The 21,683-nt window shown below is 33.7% G+C and overlaps 3 protein-coding genes across 5 annotated transcripts in view; 2 read left to right on the top strand and 1 right to left on the bottom strand.

Annotated features, from left to right (window-relative positions):
• Positions 1-9,117, top strand: part of yl (Putative vitellogenin receptor yl) — a 47,861-nt gene extending 38,744 nt beyond the window's left edge. Inside the window, exons 29-37 of the mRNA XM_068769123.1 lie at positions 696-851; positions 1,515-1,617; positions 2,864-2,992; positions 3,423-3,649; positions 4,287-4,620; positions 7,070-7,230; positions 8,094-8,174; positions 8,299-8,380; positions 8,962-9,117. Of these exons, the coding sequence (XP_068625224.1) occupies positions 696-851; positions 1,515-1,617; positions 2,864-2,992; positions 3,423-3,649; positions 4,287-4,620; positions 7,070-7,230; positions 8,094-8,174; positions 8,299-8,380; positions 8,962-9,054 (1,366 nt within the window). The 3' untranslated portion in view covers positions 9,055-9,117. The remainder of the gene's footprint in view (positions 1-695; positions 852-1,514; positions 1,618-2,863; positions 2,993-3,422; positions 3,650-4,286; positions 4,621-7,069; positions 7,231-8,093; positions 8,175-8,298; positions 8,381-8,961) is intronic.
• A 1,209-nt stretch (positions 9,118-10,326) lies between these two features.
• On the bottom strand, positions 10,327-11,719 carry Rpt6 (26S proteasome regulatory subunit Rpt6). The gene has a single exon (XM_068769108.1). The coding sequence runs from the start codon at positions 11,601-11,603 to the stop codon at positions 10,395-10,397; it is 1,209 nt and encodes a 402-aa protein (XP_068625209.1). The 5' UTR covers positions 11,604-11,719; the 3' UTR covers positions 10,327-10,394.
• Positions 11,720-13,559: 1,840 nt separating this feature from the next.
• LOC137925633 (MTOR-associated protein MEAK7) overlaps positions 13,560-21,683 on the top strand; it is a 38,539-nt gene continuing 30,415 nt past the window's right edge. Inside the window, exons 1-2 of one of the 3 annotated variants that reach the window (XM_068769107.1) lie at positions 13,560-13,641; positions 15,229-15,358. In XM_068769107.1, the coding sequence (XP_068625208.1) occupies positions 15,230-15,358 (129 nt within the window). In that variant the 5' untranslated portion in view covers positions 13,560-13,641; position 15,229. Of the gene's footprint in view, positions 13,665-15,228; positions 15,392-21,683 lie in introns of all 3 variants that reach the window. The other 2 variants (XM_068769105.1, XM_068769106.1) reach the window with 2 other exon arrangements.

Raw genomic sequence — 21,683 nt, 5'->3', positions numbered from 1 at the left:
CAACACTTATAAAATTTAGTTAATTTTGGGAATCCCCTGTACAGTACCCGACGATAAATATTGCACACATCGACCTTAGCAAAGAGACAATCGGTTAATTTCGGCTTCGTAGAGCGTTATCTCTGTCGCACGAAATACAACGACTGACAAAACGTCACATAGGAAGTGTGGTACAGAGATAGTGCTCGACGAAGGCGAAATTAGCCGACTGTCTCTTTTCAAAGGTCGATGTGCAACTATCGCCGGGTACTGTATCTACATTTCGACATTAGATTAGATTTGACTATAGAATTTTTCCTTGCAATTTTGTTCTGCTAAATATAGAACATGTAAGCAAACAAGATTCGCTGAGCGTCTTAAAATATATTCTATAGAATAGGCCAAGTCAAAACAATGTTTTAGATCTTTTTCATTTGCGCGTACATCCCTATTAACGAATTGTGAAACCTCATATTTCTTTATCACACTAACCCTGGAATCGGATCGTACTGTGAGGTTGAAGTATTGTTTCTGCAGAAGTTGCTGTTAGCTCTGAAGGTTTTACAGCTTCATCAGTAATGGGTTCACGGAACGGAAGGGTCCTTGAACTTTTCAAAAATTACAGAGCACTCACATTCCTGTTGTGATTTCAAATATTTGTCCAAGATACCTGTGGCGTCAGACACAAGCCTTTATATCAACATTCCGTTATCCAGGTCAGATCGTCGATCATGCAAGGCGGTGCGCGGCGCTGTATCAGTTCTGTATGTGTCCGGGAACACAGTGCGATCGGTTTTCCCGGACTACAAGCTGAGGCTGGAATATCACGATGCGAAATTGGCCACCATCAACGATCTTGACTTTAACGTCAGGTAAATTCATACAGCCTGTTATATGTAATCAATAAAATAGTGAAAAGCCAAGAGGTTCCCATAAAAGGCTTTCGGGAGCTCAGAACATTGGGCGGTTGCTATTGCCTGGCTTATAATGTACTAGATGAGATAGAACTTTTGTCGATTCAGCTAGTTATAAAATCTAAAATCCCTTTGCAAACTATATGTTTCGTCCAAAAAATATATACATTTATTTATTTAGGTGCACCAGCAATACACATAAAGGTACATTAAAATTTACCGTATATGTAATGGTTATGTTATGTGTTCCTTTATAGATGATACAACAATAAAAAAATATACTTTATTTAACATTGTAGAAAGATTAGACCGCGTTAAATAAAAAAGATTGAAGAGAAAAGTGATCACACGTAAGAAACATCTAACTTACGACTTTAGACCTCAAAAGAGGTCTTATTTGAAAATGTTTCCTCCGGCGCGCAATTCAATGCTGTGTATTTAAAAATAGTTAATTAAAATTTAAAATATATTATATACAATGAGTTATTAATATGGTTTCTATTTTATTTCACTTCACCTTTTGTTACTATAGTAATTGTTTAGGAAATATAACAGTCGGTATCATTACAGTACTGCCACAGATAATTAAATTTCTTGTAATAAATTAGTTCAAACTTTCAGGAAGAATTTACTATACGTGACATCATCTCCCTCCAAGAGGCTGATAGAAGTGAACGCGACACGTGATGATATGATCGTCACTAATATTGGAAGGCCTTCAAAGGTAAAATTTACATCTTGAAGCATGCAATAATTTTTTACCCTAAGTTTAATTGTACGTGGGTTATCTCAAAAGAAAGTTCACAGTTATTATCTGTGCATTGGAGCTGTAAAAGTAACACAAATATGGTTTTCAAATTTGGAATTTTCAATACGAGGCCTGCAAATTTCGAAACGAAGGCTACTATAAAAGATTTTTGCAGTATTTTTAATTTTTATTGTTAAAATATATCATTTTCTACAATTGAAATGTCGACAATATATTAATAGAGACTGTGTTTGGCACTAATCGGTGTAGCATTAGTCTTGAGGATGCCCCGTGGAGGGGTGAAACACGTGTTGAGTGATTTAGCGGTGGCAGTTGTGTAATTCGCATTGTTTGCCGCATGCGCATTTATCAGCGTGCTGGCGGGCGGTGCACTTTGTTGCACGAGTACCACTGCATGTGCGGAATTAGCTAAATATTGGTCCTTTTCTTACTTAACATATTAATAATACATCTTTTGTATTTAATATTATAAATGGCTTTATAATTATTTGCATAAATTGGTTAAAAGACTAATCTAACTGCCTTTCGGTACGACCAATACTTAGTGGACCTACTCTTTGTAACCAATTACTAGGAGTAAGTAGTTTTACTTGTGCAGTACGAAGGCATTCAATATATTTCTTCGTCACTTGGATATTGAAATATAATATATATAGAACGATAGGAAGACGGCCCTTAGCAAACAATTTCTTGAAAATGATTCTATAGGCGGCTTTTAGTTTGTGTTATAAATGTTTTTAAATTTTTATTATATTTAGAATCTTTTCCGAAGTTAACACACACAAAAATGCGTGTATTATAATTGTTTCAGATTTACACTATACTTTATAATAAAATCTGACTTTATTATATAGTGTACATTAAATAAATTAAAAATTCTTGCCATTTAATACAAATAAATGTAATCTGAAGCGCATCAAAAAGGCAATGTCCTTCTAGACGTTAGATTTTTAAAAACCGCTTGTCCGCTGGGCCGCCATCTTGTGTACCCACAAATCTTTCTAAAGTATAGTTTATGCGATGCAAAACTTATTATTAGCAATCTGATTTATTCATGTGTTCAATTTCATTTTACTATTTATATGTAATCTTTTTCGAAATAAAATTAAAAAAAATTATTCCTGTCATAATAATGCCATATGTTTTATTCCAACAAAGTAAATTTATACTAGTTTTGTATTTATAAGAAATTTGGTTCCAGGTGGCAGTAGACTGGATCACAGGGAACGTATACTTTGTTGATGTCACTCCAGGCGCGAGATGTTTCCGGGTCTGCAACGTCCAGAAGAGAAGATGCGCTAAGCTGCAAAAACTGCCATCCGACGCCGACGTGAGTTTCAAACAGTCTATTTCTTTTTAGCGGACTGTCACTGCTGCCTAAATGGCATTTGAATATTTCGCGGGTTTGAAATGGCAGGGTGCAGAGTGCGCCTAGCCCAGGATCTCTTTCAAAGTAGCGAAGTAAGAAAAAGACCAATATTTATCCACTTCCGCACATGCAGTAGTAGTCGTGCAATAAAATGCACCGTCCGCCAGCCCGCTGATAGAGACAAGACACAGAGTCATTGGACTCACGCATTGTTTGCCGCATACGCATTTATCAGCGGGCTGACGTGCGGTGCACTTTGTTGCACGACTACCACTGCATGTGCGGAAGTGGCTAAATATTGGTCCTTTTCTTACTTAGGATGGACCTCCACGACGTAAAGCCTGATTCCATTAAATAATTGTCTGGTTGTCAAAGTGCAGGAAATTTCCAGGTAACAGCTCTAGTTGTAGATCCTTCATCTCGGCGCATGTTCTACTGTGTCAACCGTGAGCTGGAGTCAATAGTGCGGTCGGCGTCGCTGAGCGGGCGCCGGCTGGTGGATGTAGCCACTGTCAGGAACTGCACCGGCCTGGCGGTGGACTCCTTCGCCATGATGCTGTACGTGGCTGAGACGGGGCCGTCTCACGTGCTGAGGATGGATTACGATGGAAACAATCTGTAAGTAATGAACTTCTTCTACTCTAAGATGGAAGGTATGTGGTGAAAAGTTCTGCTTCCTTCGTATCCATTAGCCAGAATCGTGGTACGTTATGGAAAGTGTGTCGCGTTCTATATCGAGCTATGTGCAGTACTGTACGCCATGCAATAAACGGAATCAAATTCGGAACAGAAAAATCAAAACGCATATTAAAAATAAATTGAAGAAGAAAGCTTATTGCTTCTTGTCATCCTTGGCAGCGATGTCGCTTGATTATTTTGATTTCATGTACGCTATATCTGATAAAGTGTATATGTATAGATCTGTGTTAAACTTTATTAAAACATGTGTTGTTGTGGCGTTTTTTCCTGATTCTTCTCCACAACTATGACACCTTGCGAATTAGGGTACATTCATAAATTAAATTAGAAACAATCTGTATTGAACAGTCATTTTGTAGTTAACTTCACACGGTGGTCTTTTATATCAATTAAGATAAGTAACCTCTCTGCACGCAAAAGGCTGTTTCCTCTTAACGTGTTTTATCTATGAAATAACAAATTCGTTCTTCCTGATACGCAACGAAAACGGTTTTATTTTCTATCTGGAAAGCGGAATATTTAAAAAAAGAATGCATTTGTGTATATTTTGTTACAGTAAGACGGTCCTGTCCAACGATCGGAATCTTCAAGCACCGCAGGGCCTTGCAATTTTCGAGGACTCCATATTCTTTCTAAGCGCAAACACTTTCAAGTTGAACCGATGCTTGCTACACGGGGCGAAGGCCTGCGAGCCCTACTTGTATTTAGTGTTTGATGCAAACACGTTCGTGATACGCCACGAGAGTGTTCAGAGAGATGACGTGATGGACATTTGCGAAGGCTTCGCGTGCGCGGGCGTGTGCGTGCTGGACGAGGCTGGGCCCATGTGCTTGTGCGACGACGGCGCCTTGCCAACTGACGGCCGCTGCCCTCTCGTTAAACAGGGACAGGTTTGTTTTTCAAATTAAGAACACTATGTTTCCTTTTTTTTAGTGCTGTTTCTTCATTGACACACAAAATAATTAATATAGTAATGGATGTCTAAAACAACGACTTCAACCTGTGGTACTAGTATTTCTGGGGCTGAAAGAAGTTCCCGTATGAAAATTATGTTTATAGTGAAAATACTGAAAAGTTAAATCAACTTGATTATTTATCGGTATAAAAATTTTAATGGGATAAATGTATAGGTCAGCAAAAAGCTTGAAAGCATTTACATCTATTTCGAATCAACCTGTATAAAGTGATCATTCTGAAATATGTTACATTAAAATTAATGTAATATATTTTAGAATTGATGTCGCATTCCAGTAGAATATATAAATATTTATTCTAATGGAATAAATAAATATTAATTCTAGAATGGAACAGGTCATTAATTTCTGGCATTAAAAGTTTGCAGGAATAGTTAGTAAATAATAATTAATTTAAATCCGAATATCTAATAGATTCAGGCGATACTTTGCAGAAATCCATCCTAAGTAAGAAAAGGACTAATACATAGCTACTTCCGCTATGTAGAAGTAGTCGTGCAATAAAGTGCACCTCCCGCCAGCCCGCTGATAAATGCGCAAAATGTTACAAAACTGTAACATTACTCCTGAGGATGCCTCGTGGAGAAGTGAAACACGTGTTGAGTGATTTAACGGTGGTAGTTGTTTCGTATTGTTTGCCGCACGCGCATTTCTCAGCGGGCTGGCGGGCGGTGCACTTCATTGCACGACTACTGCTACATAGCGGAAGTAGCTATATATTAGTCCTTTTCTTACTTAAATCCGAATATTTACAATGTTTTTTTACGATCTCAATTTATTTATTAAAAATGTTTTTATATATGAAAGGCAGGAGATAAGAAATGACTCTTGATAACAATTTAGTTTTAGTTATATTTTGCTCTTTTGGATGATATGTTTGTCTAAAAACTAGCAACAGACCGTTGATAAAAGTAATAGGCTTTATCATCATCATCATGAGCCTATAGACACCCAATGCAAGATATAGACATTCCCCAAAGATTGACACGATTACCCGTCTTGCGATGCATGCATCCATCAACTTCCCCCAACCTTTACTATGCTCATCTTATAAAGGACTTACTCACACCGCAAATAAGCACGTAATAGGGCTTGTAGGATTCTCACTAGAACCGGTAAGTCCAAAGTAGAAATGTATACACCAATAATTTCGTTTTGCGTTTTTTTCGAAGTTGCGTCGCTGCTTAATTAGTACTAATTTTTACTGTGCGTCGTTAGATTTACGTGGTTGCGTTGTTTTGAGTTCGAGTCTTTAATATATTTTTTTAAATTTTCTGTTTTTCTGAAAGATGGCAACACTTTTGTTTCTAATTGCACCATACCATCAAAACTCGGGGATTCCCTTTCTAACTAAAAATCAACGCAATTTGAATACAGTTTTATTTTCACTTTGTTTTGCTAATTTTGAAGTTCAGTTTCAATTACGTAGTGTGTTGTGTTTTTTTTAAGAGAATAATTAATTTATATAATTTTTTACGTGTTGTTTCTGGGTACAAAAAAGGCATATATTTTTCTAATTTATTTATTGGCAGAGTTATAATATTTTTGATTTTTAAATATTTACTTACTTCAATTTTTTTTAAATGGTAGTATTTTCTTGACCCTGGAACGGATCTTCGATCTTTACATGGTTTTGCTATAGAAAATCTTAATTCACTTTGCGGCGTTTCAATTTGCGTCGTGTGTTTTTGGAACGTAACCACGACGCAGAGTGAGGTATTGGTGTATATTGATAAAACTTAATCCATACTACAAACTTTTAAAAGCTAAAAACAAAATTCAACCAAACAAAATCGTCAGCCAATCACAAGGCGAGAAGTATTGCAGAGCGCCATCTTTTGACAGACGTAGATACATAGCGCTCTGATATGGGATTCCCCTGTTCGATGCAACGTTAGATAAAATTTAATTGTTGAATAATTAATAATTTTACATAAATATTTACCGCCATATTATTTCTACATGTTCAGATATAAATAAATGTAAGAAAAGGACCAATATTTAGCCACTTCCTCAGGAGTTATGTTACACCGATTAGTGCCAAACACAGAAACTTTTTAACTCTGTGTTTGGCCTGAAGATGCCCCGTGGAGGGGTGAAACACGTGTAATGTAAATTAACGGTGGTAGTTGTGTAATTCAGCGGGCTGGCGGGCGGTGCACTTTGTTGCACGACTACCATTGCATGTGCGGAAGTGGCTAAATATTGGTCCTTTTCTTACTTAGGATGGACTTCCGCAAAATAACGCCTGATTCCAATAAATATAAATAAATGTAACAAGAGAATTCTATAAAGAAAAGTAACTCTTTTTTATTAGAGGAATAAAAAGAAAAGAAAAAGTTCGTCAATTGACTTTTGGTTTCAGTTGCCGTTATTCAACGGGTGGTCACAGCAGGACTACGAACGTCACCCGTATCGTTACACGCTGGTCACCATCGTCCTGGTTCTCTTCAGCGCCTACATCTGCCTCTTCCTGTACTACCACTTTATACGTCGCCCTTCGAAGATGGCCAGGAGCTATGTTCAGTAAGATATTTTTAACTATTAAATAATTTTGACTTAAAGATACTGCGTTACAAATTTTCTGTAATTTTTTTTTAAATAAAAGTTATTATTTATAAGACTCGAATTCACACAGAGTAATTAAAAGAGCTATGTAAGGAAAAATCGCTACTGCAGCGAAACTTCAAGATCAACAGAAGAACCCATATCATCGACGTAGTTCGAAGTATTGCTCGTTTAAAATGGCAATGAGACGTTTTTTTTAAAACTGAAGATTGCAAGAGCGTCATTAAAATTTAACTTAACTCAATTGTTATATTGACTTGTTAACAAATAATATATGAAATCCAATAAATTTTATATGATATGATTTATTTTATTACATAGAGAGTAGAAGTAGATAGATACAACAAAAACGTACAAGTAAAAAAATACGTATTAAATTGTATGTTAATTTTACATATAATAGGCTCGTATGGCATTATATAATTAAAGAAGCAAAAAAATATAACTAAATAGAAAGTATTTATGAAATAATATTAATAACTTTCATTTTGTATGTATAATGTAATACCAAAATACCGATGTTTTTACATAAATACCATTTTTTAATAACGGACAAAAATCGTCCGGGATTCCGGTATTGAAAGCCCTAAACATAACTACATGCCATAAGTCCCATAAATTAAGGTCAAGTCAATGTCATCTGATGGAGCCTGTAGCAACGTCCGAAAATATTAAAAAAAAATTATTATTAAATTTCTTTTTTTTTATTTTGGTTTTGATTACATCATTAGACAAAGTGTGTATTAATCTTTCAAAATCATGCCATTATAGAATGATTTTACTAAATTATAATATTGGATGATATTAATATTAAATTTCAGGGTTAGATATCAAAACGACGGTACTGAACGAACACCGAACCTTGGGCTGGACAACCCGACGATAGAGATGCCCACAACCGGGTACGCAAGCCACGTCAATTATATTTACTAAAGTAAATCACTTGAACAATCAAGATTATTTTGTCATTTTTCAATTGTTTACAATTAGATTTTTTACAAATCAAAATTAAAACTAATTTCACAGACCGGCGCACGAATTCGTAAATCCATTGCAGTTTGTAAGATTCGCATGGCGGGAAACCTTTAGGAGATCTAATCGGCCTATTGTAAGTATTAAATGCGTTCATACAAAATGTGTCAAATTCGAAATGTCATTATCCCTAAATATAGAACAAAAAACATTCTTGATACTTTATAATTTAAATATCAATTAAGAAAAATATTTATTATCTATAAATCTAAACGGATTTGATATTTACATATATGTAATTTTGTTAATAAACATTACATATGAAAGTCATTCAGGTCAAATAAAAATTGATCTGCTGTCATTAGTACAGAATTAAAATGTAGACCTGACTTTAGAAACGCAATGACTGTTATAAAAACATATATATTACAATACATAGCAGATCTTAATGCAATACAACTTGTGGTGTGTTATTGCAAACTATTGATTTGTGATAAAACTCAGTTGAAATGCAAATTACCATAGTTGATTCAATTTCATTGTAGAAATGTAACTGCATGGGTCTATCAGAATCAGTTGTTTTTAAAATGGTCTATAACAAAAAAGTTTTGGTAACATCTGGATTTTACTGCAACTACAATTTATATTTTAATAAATCATTATAATATTTTAAATTAATATTTGTTTCTGTATATGTAATAAGTCCTAATTTTACAGGGTACTGCTGGCCTCAACTTTGAAACACTTCATGATTCTGACTCTGAATCAGAAACATATGTAAGAGAAACAAGAAAAACGAAAGGAAATTAATTATTGTTATTATTAATTGATGAAATATTTTAATGTAATAATTTAAATTTAATTAATACTCTGCTGGCAGATATAAGTTAATTTTATTAATTCTTTTAATCATTCTACATTTTAATTGTGAAAAAGTGTAGTTAATGCTGTATAAAAAATGTATCATTGTAATTAATAATAAATATTCAATTTTAAAATGTATTTTAATTCTGAAATGGGCAAGTTAAAACAAAAAAAAAAGGTTTTATAAATAAAAAAAAACAATTTTAAAGTCATCTAACATTTTAATGTCAGTATGTAGATATATCTTATGATGGATTTTAAGGTATAAAGCATAACAATGAACTACTCTAATACTAGACTGAACAGTGGTAGCCCAGCTATAGAGGACTGAAACTTGAGACTTTAGGTTGCAGGTTTAATTCCTAGATTTCATTTTATGTAGTTCACATATTATGTATTAATTATATAAGATTGCCACTGCTCACAAATGTTTGCAGAGGATGAGCAGCAACATCCTCGCATACCATAATACCAACACAATGAGCAGAACGATTATGGAAAACTTGATAAAAAGAAACAGTAGTTGAGCTAAAATTGAAAAATTGTAAATAAAATAATACATATAAAAATGTATACCTAGAATAGATCAAAATAAAAACAAAGAAATTGTAATAGTTAAGGTATGAGGACAAGAAAGAATGGTATCGAATTAATAGGAAAAATGGATATGAAAGGGAATGAAAGAAAATAAAGGGATGAAAGATCATAGGAGGACCAATAGACGAGCATGTATAAATATTAAATAAAAACAAAGTCCCTGTCCCACAATAGATAAGGGGGTACAAGAGGTCCCCATAGAAGAGGCTTTATTAAAAAAATATCAACACAATTACTAACATGTCTGACAAAAATGGTTATTATGGTATATAGTAGGCTTCTAGGAGCTGAAATAACGACTTTGTAATTAATAACAAACAAACCAAAACACACTATATTTACTATTTTCTGAAAAAATTGTAGTAGTAAAAAAGACCTTGACATATTTAAAAAGGCACTATGGCTAGTGTCTCTATGAACAACAAAGAATGATTTTGTAAAAATTATCTTACCACAAATTTCTTATGTTGAATCTGGTTGACCACTATTATCATGTGTTTTTTTGAAAAACAATCAGCATCAAAATGAATCTAGAGTATTTGCCAATCAAAAAATTTCATCCAGATCTTTTTTTCTAATATGAAAATGTAAATTAATATAAGGATCAATAAAACAGCAATATAAAAGTAAAAGTACTTGTTATTGAACTAAATCACAAAAAATATATATTGAAATAGAAATAAAAATGTTCACTTCCATAATTTCTTGATGGACATATTCTTTTCTGAATCTTTTTGCATGACTTTAGCTACAGCCATTTCAAAATCTTCCTGAGTAACATGGACTCTGCGCTCACGCAGAGCGTACATACCAGCCTCAGTGCACACACCCTTAACTTCAGCTCCAGAAGCACCTGGCATGAGCTCGGCAATCTTTCGCAAATTAATACCTCTAGTTAAATTCATCTTTCTTGAATGAATCTTCAAGATATCCAAACGGGCCTCCTCATTCGGTGGAGGGAACTCAATTTTCCTATCAATACGACCTGGTCTGAGCAATGCCGGGTCCAGGATATCAATTCTATTTGTAGCCATTATAACTTTAATGTTCTTTGTGGCTTCAAAACCATCAAGCTGATTAAGTAACTCCAGCATAGTTCTTTGTACTTCTGAATCTCCTCCACTACCAGACTCAATACGGGAAGAGCCAATAGAGTCAATTTCATCCATAAATATAATGGATGGAGCATGCTCTCTAGCCATGACGAAGAGTTCTCTCACCATTCTGCTTCCTTCACCAATGAATTTTTGCACCAGTTCAGAACCAGAAACACGAATAAATGTACACTCAGTGTGGTGAGCGACTGCTCGAGCTAAAAGAGTCTTTCCTGTTCCTGGTGGTCCATAGAGCAATACTCCCTTAGGTTGTGCTATACCAAGAGCATCAAAAAGCTCTGGATGCTTAACAGGTAGCTCAATTACTTCTTTAATCTCCTTGATCTGTTTGTCTAACCCACCAACCATTTCATAAGTAGAGTCCGGGACTTTTTCAACCATCATAAGTGAGACTAATGGATCTACTTTATTAGGCAGAATTTTATGAAGAGTGTAGCTTTCATTTCGAAGAGCAACACGGCAGTTCGCTGTGACATCATTAATGTCGACGTTCTTGTCTAAATCGACTACGAACTTACCCTCGGGATGCACTTTAACCAAAACTTTCTTTTTGTCCATCGGTTTTACTACCTCGCCCACGTAAGAGCCCTGCTCTTGCAATAGTTGCAGTTCCTCTCGCAGCATACGCACCTTCGCGTTGAGCTCATTTCGCTGAGCCTGCAAGCGTCTTAAATTTTGGGACTTCTCCGCAACTATGAGTTGTAATTCCTCGATTTTGGTTATGTAGTACGGACGAAACCCTTCTCCCTTGACGGGATCCACTTCCATTTTTGTTAAAGTCATGTTGAGAGATATTTTACTCTCATAGGAAAGATATTTTCTTTAATTTTTACTTATTTCGGAATTGGTTAGCAAACAATCACAAAACGCACGAACGGTATTGACAGTCTAAAATGATATTTTCCAAGTCACGGTTAATGATTGCCAGATAAAAAAATATTCTTGTAGTTTTGATTGTCATCAATCATTGCCATCTCCATGTCTTTAAAGTTATATTTTTTTTAAAATAAATTATACAAATAATGACAATAAATTTTTAAACTCAAATTAAATATGATTTTGATTATACATTTTTATTTAACATTAGAGTAATTACATAGTTTCCATTTAATGTATACCGTAAAAGGATTTTTTTTAATTAAAGTTCAAGAGTCAATTTTAGTTTAATGTTTATTTATTACGAAAAATAAAAGTGGGAAGTTTGTACCGAATCAGATTCATATTCTCGACTCTAATAAAAAGGAAGCCGTAAAATCAAAATTTACCTTTTATCAAATTAATAAATGTTTATAACCAAAACTATATGTAGGACGGAAGAGATTTTATATTAGTGAAGAATTACTGACTGTCAATAATTTGACATGATATTTAATGAAGTTTCGTTTGAATGCATTTTTTTTTCATGATGTGTATTTGTAATTGATTTAAACCAATTCAACTCAAAATTAATTGTTACTAACTTTAAGATGAAGCTAAACATATATAACTATAATGCCATGAAGGAAAAAACACGTTAAAAATGGAAAATTCATATCTAAAATGTGTATCATTACCACTATATTTACTATTGCGCTAAGTTCTCTGCTTGTGAAAATGTTATGGATAATCCGGATGGGTTCATTAGCACACTGGAGTTATTTAATTGGATCATATATTTACCCAAATAATTCGAACAATAACTTAATTCTGAGCGCAAGTTTATTTAGTTTTATTTTGGTTGGTGCTTGTGTACCTAAATTCTTATTTCCACGCATAAAATTTGCTGCGACAGCTTTAAGTGTTTTTCCACAAATTCATTTATTGTTAATACTTCACAAAACATTAGGAAAAAAAATTGAAAATGAGTCTTTTCATAAAGCCATGAAAGCATACACGGCAATGACTGTTGGATCTGTAGTATGGACACTTTTTTCTCTAAGGAGATACTAATTATATAAAATTATAATTACTCATGGAGTTCATATAAGCCAAATGTTTTCGTTGTTTATATTTAATTAGAGACGCCTTCGCTAAATTAAAAATGAATAAAAAATTACCGGCTAATTGCATTTTATTGGCATTTGTTAATATCTTGTTCATATTCCTCTACCTTGCTCCCATTTATACATCAAAGAAAAAATTCCTCAGATGTCTGAATGTTTACACTTCTAAGACTAATAGAGCATTGGGCATTAGTTTATTTAGTAAATAGAACGTATTTGCCTATGTTAAAATAATAAACAATTTAATGGAGGAGAAATATATCTATAATTTATTACGCTTATTTTACATTCTATTTTTTTTTAAATACTTTTTTCATGAATACATATTAGTCTGTTATGGGAATAAGTGTACTTTAATTCGTAGTCAATTTTAGTATTGTTGATTGTTTTAAATATTATGTACTGTCTAAGGTCAAAGAATCTCGTTTTCCAACAATATTCTTTAAAGCACTTTTGTATAAATTATCGATTGCCCTATATATAAAATTCTAATGTAAATGAATCTTTAGTTTATAATTACTAACAAATAGTTTTGAATTTTCTGGTATTGCCTTTGACTGGAAAATAAAACGTATTAATTGTATAAACATTATTAATAAACAATTTAAGGTTTATGCTGGATATAACATGTTATATGTTATTTAAATTAAAAATGAAATAAACTTTCCTGTAGAGCGTGGGTAATAAAGGTTTATTTCTAGATCGGTCAAATATCCGATAAGATTAAGGCCGTTCGCAGTCACTGGAAGCTGGAACGCGAAGTTGACGTGGATCGTGTTGAAGTGGTCGGAAGCCAGTGACTTTATCAACTTTGTCACTTATCGCCGCTGATAGAAAAAGTAAATAAAAAATATTTTGACAGGTAACCTTGTATTTAGTGCTACAGAATAAGTGCGAATTTAATTTAATTAAATAAAACAAATTTATATTGTTTTAATGTATATTTTTTTATGGTGAAACAGTTATGAGTTCTCGTAAATATGTTAAACCATGAATAGTCCTCAGTAAATAATTTTTACGTGGTATAAATTATTATTTGAGTTTTGTTTGCTTGATACAGGTATTGTTTTTATTAATATAATGTAGTTATTGATAAATTTTGGCGCGATGTATTTTATAATTAAACTGCGGCAGTTTTTCCATTTTCCTCACTACGTGCTTAATTAAATAGAGGCCGTAATTTGACAATGTTTTGTTTGATTGATTACGGAAATTGTCGGGTTGAATATGACTCGTGATTTTTGTTACGGTATATCACAGTGTTGTATTAGTTACATCAGGTGATAGTGTTTTTCCTTAAAAAATTGTACCAAGCTCTTCTAAGTTTGTTCAGTCATTATTTACTAATATATATTATGTTATAAATTTAATTCATATAAAATTTAATTAAATTTTTAATATATACGTTTTCAACATATACTTATTTTATTTTTATTCTTATAAATTCTTCAAATTTAAATGGTTTAAATATTTATGGATTTCACTCTTTATTACTATATAAAATTAAATTGCTTCTTAAATAATTCATATTATAAAAAATATAGTTTTATTTTGTTGCTAAGATTTAAGTGTATAATATATATGTTAATTAATGTTCACAAAAAAGATCATACTTGTGCAATAAAAAATATTTGTGGACTGTACTTAAAATATAAAAACATGTTACTTTGTGTCTCCTTTTGTTTTTAAAGTATTTATGAGTATTATTAAAATTTATAATGCTCTATGATACATACAAACATGTCTTTCTTTTAGCTTTAAGGTTTTTACACTGATTTACAATTATTTATATAAAGTGAACATGCTGAAATATGTTACATTAATTTATTTTTCCAATTAGAATGTGACGCCTATAACTTCTGTCAATACAGTGTACTGGGAAAGATAGTAAACAATAAATTATTTTAATATGTAGTGATATGAGTTTTGAACAAATGCAATCATTGTCATATCAGCTGATGCCCACTGCAGGGCATAAATCTAACCCATAGATACATGATGATCAGTCTTATGCTGCATTCATCAAGTGACTTCCCATATAGCCATAGTTAATAAGAAAAAAAAATATTAAAAGCAATGGCTGCGTAACATATTTTTTAAAAATGAAAACATTAAATATTCTTTTGGTATTAACCCACATGCCTTATTACAGGATTTTGTTTAATTAATCATTTATGACACCTGTATGAAACAAAATATAAAGATTTATTTTTATACTTTTGCTAAGCAACTTTGTAGTCAACACATTGATATAATGTACATTTATTTATGTATTTATACTTAGTGTTATTCATCCTAATTTTCTGTATATGTATATTATATATATACATATTATTTATAGAATTAATATTTATATTATTAATAGTGATTAATAATTTATATTCTTGATACAATGGCGTCATGTGTACAATAGTATGTTTTTGCAGAATGGGGAACACCAGTAAGAAGCTGGCAGCGAAATGCACACTTCTGACGAAGGAGGAGCAGAAGTATGTTGCTGCGACATTTAGAGCAGCAAGCAAGAACTCGGAGAGGATCCGGGAGGATGATCTCATCGTGAGTGGAAAAGTAGATGCAGTGTTGTTAGAAGTGTGTTCATTTTTTTATTTTTTATTTCTATTATTTTTATATATTCCATCAGTGATAATGTTACTCAAATTGCATTGTTAAATTTTTTAAGTTATTTTTTGGTTATTTGAGTTTTTATATAACATGTTCATCAAAGTTAAGGCATATTGCTTGTGCAATTGATGTTGGTTGAGGTTGAAAGACCCACAGTAGGTGGACCGAAGCAAGACCGGTCCGGACCATAGTGATTTTTGATGGAGGCCTAAGACTTGTGGACGTCTATTCGCGTGATGATCATATCTGTTTTATTTAATGGCTTGGAACAGTGAACTTTTCTTGAATTACAAAGTCTTTATTTCGCCATTATTAGAAGATACAACATGTAAATGAAAAAAAGTTTTTGATTTAAACTATGATATAGTAATGTTATATCATGATTTAAAGGTTCTAGTAGCGGTCCATATAGACCAACAGGGTTCTCAGGAGACTTACCACCATGTATACCTTTTACAGAAATATTTACTAAAATGCCACGGCATTTGACCATTTTGTTTGGCTTGGTTTCGGCGGATGTTGAACTGAGTTCACGGAGTGGAAGAGTCCGTGAACTTAAAGTTAAAACAGAAGCTGAACTGACGCATTCCAGTTGTACGATATCGTTTGTACGTAGTGAACCGCTCTACCCGAGTAGAGCTGTGTAGTGTTGATGTTGTGTATGCGGGTTGGGACGGCGGCGTGGACCACAGGTGTGCCAATTCGGATCCAACCTAGGTTCGCCCCCTAAAAACGGGTGTTGTGACATTAATTGGATTGAATTCAAATTTATAGGGGTAAACTCCCTCTTTCAGAACTTCAATTTTATGACTTTTTGGGTTGTAGGACACACGAAATTAAAACAGTAGTCTATCTGGACCCTGGTCTTAAAAGCCTGGACGTAGTGCCTAGATGCCTGGCTACGGTTTCATTAGAAACGAGCCGAGATCGTATATCACAGGAGACGCCTGCTCCTGGTCATTCTAGATAAAAGCGTCGGCAACTTAACTTAAGTTACCGACATAGGTAAGCGCTAGACCAGTGACCGTGGCGATTCGGGGAGGCCTATGCAATGCAGTGGGTGTCTATAGTCAAGTACAGTCCAGGCCACTGTCTCCTCTTGGGGGCCCTGGAGCCTAGTCTCTCGACGGCTTAGTGATCGGCAGCCTTCCAATTCTGTTATATGTAATATATATATATATATATATATATATATATACATCTACTTTATATATATGCTATTGTCCAAAGTAGCTTCTCCGTATGCCACAGTCAACATTAGGAATGCATCCATGCACTTAATTACGTTTTTCACACAAAATTTGATACGGGTTCTTTGTTTAATTTTTTGGAATAGGTAAAAATCGGAGACGAACCAAAACACGTGCAAGCAAAGCAGCTGTCAACAATTAACTTAACATGGCCGGACTTGTCAGCATAAGTGAGAGACATATGTACCAACCTAACGCCCCAAAAATAAAATTCGAAATTCGAATATACGTATCCCGCGAAAATTCAAAATTCGCGATACTATTTGAACACACCTCGTATATATATATATATTACATAAAGTAGATGTGTGTCCAGCGATCCTCGTAGAACCTCCTACTTAATTATTTAATGGAATCAGGCGTTACCTTGCGGAAGTCCATCCTAAGTAAGAATGCTACGGCATTTATCAGCGGGCTGGCGGGCGGTGCACTTTGTTGCACGGCTACAAATGCATGTGAAGTGGCTAAATATTGGTCCTTTTCTTACTTGGAAGGAATTTGTATAAGTCTGTAGAATAATAAACAGGCAACTTTTAGCAGATATTCCAAGCTTTCAGACCTTACCTCTCTTACGTAACCATCATGTTTTATCGTGGTTTACTAAACCGCATGTCCTGATCGACGCCAGAACAGTCGTTTATTTTATTTAGACTTTATTGTAAACCATAGATAATAACTAAAAAAAGAAACAGTTTATATAGAAGTACAAGAGGCGATCACATCACTGGAGGTGATAAGACCGCCTCTTGTACTTGTATCTCTAGGCGTTTTATTAATCTGGAATAAAGCTATGGGATTCTATGGTAAGGTATTGAAATTAGACTTTTCCAGTATTTTTTATTCGACTAATGATAAAAATATTGACGTATGATCTTCTAAATTGAAATCTTTATATAAAAAATATATACCTTTTTCCTGTTTTATCGTGTGTTTAATGTTAGCCGTTACATATCATAATAAAATGTCGTTAAAAATACCTGTTAAATAGCATGCTATTTTTATAAGAATAATTTACGTATAGCAGTGCTAAAATTTTTTATTAATATTATAGAAGAGTTAAAAAAAGAGATTGATATATCGCGTATCGAAGCTATATACATGGTGTTTGATTAAAGGTATAAAAGCTATAGGTGAATGTACGGTTCGTATTTCTAATCACAATATAAACAAATAGCATCTAGCTGTATAGTCTGCTATAATTAATTTTAGCATATAGTTATTTAAATTTCAACCCTTTCATTACCGCAGTCTGTTCCGGTGACGCTATTGAACCAAGCATGTGCGAAGTGTGCACATTGCATGGCGGTAGGCTGATGTTTGAATTTTCTCATTTGTGTTACATATTTCAATATTTTACTGGTATATTAATTAAAAATTGAAGTTAGGATAATTGTTAGTAAGTAAGAAAAGGACTAATATTTAGCCACTTCCGCACATGTAGTGGTAGTCGTGCAACAAAGTGCACCGTACGCCGGTCCGCTGATAAATGCGCATGCGGCAAACAATGCGAATTACACAACTACCACCGTTAATTCACTCTTTAAGTGTACTTTGTTGCACGACTACGACTGCATGTGCGGCAGTGGCTAAATAAGGGTCCTTTTTTTACTTGGGATGGACTTCCGCAAAATAACGACTGATTCCATTAAATAATTCTTAGTAATTTATTTGGCTGTGATAAATCTTAAAACTGGAATCTACATATAAGCTCAAATTACAAGGTTGGTGCCGCCTAACTCCGGCGCTGGTGATGAAAGGGTTAAAAACACTATACTATCACCATGTTAATTTATCTGAAACTATTGATTATTGTATAGGTTCCATATTATAGTAATACCCCGCTTTACGCGACCCCGTTATACGCGGTTTTACTATAACGCGAATTGCGTTGCATTGAATTTCGCGCTCTAATGCCTCGAATTACGCGAAAGAGTGCATATAAATATAATGTAGTCATCAACTTCTCTATGGTGTCTTGACCATCTGTCAAACAATTAAAAACAGTGTTGGGTGTTATGAACGTATTTTACAAGAACGTAAACAAAACGTTACCCAAAAGACAATAGATGTATTTTTCCGTAAAAAATAAGAGTATGTGTTGCATAAAGTGTTCCTAAAATTAAAGTGATTGATTAAAATGATTTGTATTTTGTTTGTAATAATTTTTGACTATGTTTAATCATAAACCTCGTTATACGCGAATTTCAGTTAACGCGATTTTTTTGGAACGTATCCCTCGCGTAAAGCGGGGTATTACTGTACTTGATTATTACGTGGTGGTCAGTTCTTCTAATGGCACGTTTACACTTGAAGTCGCGTGATAGCTAGATCGGACATCCTGGCGGTCTTTGAGACATCCTTTTTACTGGGTATGTGTATATATTTGCCATAAATTAAAAGTATAAACTGAATATGTTATAAAAAAACTATGTGGAAATAATATATTATCACTGATATTATACTGTGATCAAAAAGTAAAGTGAACTTGTTTGTTTGATAAAACACACTGTTGTCAAGAAAGGGTCTTTTTTCAGTATAGCCTTCAAGGTTCTGTTTTTATCTCCTCAATCGTGTCAAAACGTCGTCCCCGCATTGGCCTTGGTTTGCTGAATATCCAAAAGTCGCACGGAGCCAAATTGAATGCGGTGGTTGTGGAACGATATCAGTCGAGTGTTTGGTAAAAAAGTCGAGAAGAACCAATAATACGACGTCGACCAATAGAGACTTTTTTTTTAATGACCCCCGCTATTGGGGGCCTCTCGTACCCCTATTTATGGTGGGACAGGGACTTTATTTGCAATTTATTTTTTCACAAAGTTTTTTATTTTCTTTCTCTTCTTTCGTACTTTATTGTCTCTTTCGGTCTATTATCTATCTTTCATGCTACAGTTCTTCTATCTTTCTCTTTTGCTCTGTTCAATCTTTCATTCTTTCCTCTTTTGTTATTACATTTTTCATTTTTCATTTTACATTTTTTTTATTGTACATTTTTATTTTACATTATTATTACTATAATTTAAATATTTATAATTAAAAAAAATTAATATTTATAATTTTACATTATTATAATTATTCTCTATCACAGTTTTATGTATCACTTTGGTTCTATTTTATCCTTTTTTCTTTTTTTTTATTTTATATTTATTTATTGTGTTTGCGTTTTGTTCCTTTCAATGGCACATTTTGCAATTGTTTTGCAGAGGGCTATGAATGCGTTTTTATCTATTTCGCTTATCAGGGAGGCTATTGACTCCTCCCTGATTTTTACGCCAGACCGGCACTCGAATTCGAGACCAATAGAAACTTGACGCATTTGAGATACAAAGCATCCTTCAAAATGTTTTTGGCTGAACCAAATGATATTCCAGCTGACAAACAGACGCTTGGCAAATGTTACAGACAGTCCTAGAAAAAAAAAATCTACCTGTCTCCCTAATGTCCGGGAATTTTAAACGAGAACGTCACCTTACTTTTTGATCACACTAGTATATATATTGAATATAAATATAATATTACATACACGTAGATGAGTACACTGGCAGTATTTAGTTAGTGTTTGTATCTATGTGGTATGTTAGTTTGTGTAAATGTTCATATGTAAAGTGTTTTGTTGTTATAACAATGTTGGTGAAATGTGTGTAATATTACATTTGTAATTTTAGATTATGTTTAGTTTTTTAGTTTTTTTTTTTCTTTTTAGATTATGTTTAGTTTAATTTTTTTTTCTTGATAATTATTTTTTTTAGTTGGTAGTCCTAGAGTATCCTTTGTTTTTCAATTAGTACTGTAAATGAACGGAAAGTGCAGCGGTGGTCGTATACGCCCCACGTGGAATATGTTAAAATGTAACCTATATTGATAGGTGAAGCTAACCTAACTTTTTATTTCTTGACTATAAAAAGCGTATTGATGTTGGTGAATCTTGGCTTATGAAATGTGAACCCTCATCACCTCACCATGGACCCTCGAGGGTCCACCCAGACTACAGGAAAACATTGAGTTAGATCTAGAGTACGTGCCTTTTCGCGTTCTTAAAGATGTGACGGCGTGGTGTTTAAGTCGATAGGAGTTTGTTCTTCCTCTTTTGTTGGCTAGACAGAAGTAAAGATACTTCTTTATTATTATTAAACGGTTTTATTTTACTTCGACCCGTACGTTATTTATTTGGCTCAAAATTAGAAATTGAAATTTAAGCACTTTTCCGTTGTCAGATTGATCTGAAATTTGGTACACATATTTAATTTAGATGACAATACAATATAATAAAATCAATAACATTATAATTCTAAGATGGCCGCCGATACAAAATGACGGATTACATATTTTTCGTTAACCCAATATGGGTATCAAATGAAAGGGCTATACTTGTAAAACACGATGATTATGTCAAAATTTAAAATTCAAGATGGACGCCGTTCCAATACGGCGGACTAGGTACATATTTTTCCACAACCACCACTATATGGGTATCAAAAAACCGTTTAATTTAAAAGTTTTTTAAATGTATTTATTAGGATCTAAATTTCAGACATTAGCGTCCGTACCTTTCTTTTTACATTTATCATTTTTTTTGCTCACTTTTTCGCGTGTATTTTAACTACGCCCTAACAATGTCCAGTTTTTTAAAATTACGAACCGTGCGACCACTTCCTCAATCCTATCAGCTATCCTGAGGTTGTGCTCCAGTATCTGTGCGGTTGCCGTATTCACATCGATGAAGCTTGCGATCGCATCTTGAATATTTAATGGAATCAGGCGTTACCTTGCGGAAGTCCATCCTAAGTAAGAAAAGGATCAATATTTAGCCACTTCCGCACATGCAGTGGTAGTCGTGCAACAAAGTGCCCCGCCAGCCCGCTGATAAATGCGTATGCGGCAAACAATGCGAATCACACAACTGCCATCGAGTGAGTACTAATCGGTGTAACATAACTCCTGAAGATGTCCCGTGGAGGGGTGAAACTCGTGTTGAGTGATTCGGCGGTGCATGTGCGGAAGTGGCTATATAT

This window comes from Battus philenor, unplaced genomic scaffold, assembly GCF_028537555.1.
Source record: "Battus philenor isolate CCGP_79_NKW_IND1 unplaced genomic scaffold, ilBatPhil1.0.hap1 SCAF_27, whole genome shotgun sequence".
NCBI lineage: Eukaryota > Metazoa > Arthropoda > Insecta > Lepidoptera > Papilionidae > Battus > Battus philenor.
Note: the sequence above shows the minus strand (reverse complement) of the source record. Positions and strands in the feature narration are given on the sequence as shown.

Coding starts and splice junctions, on each gene's coding strand:
- Rpt6 (XM_068769108.1), bottom strand. CDS start 11,603: ATGACTTTAACAAAAATGGAAGTGGATCCCGTCAAGGGAGAAGGGTTT.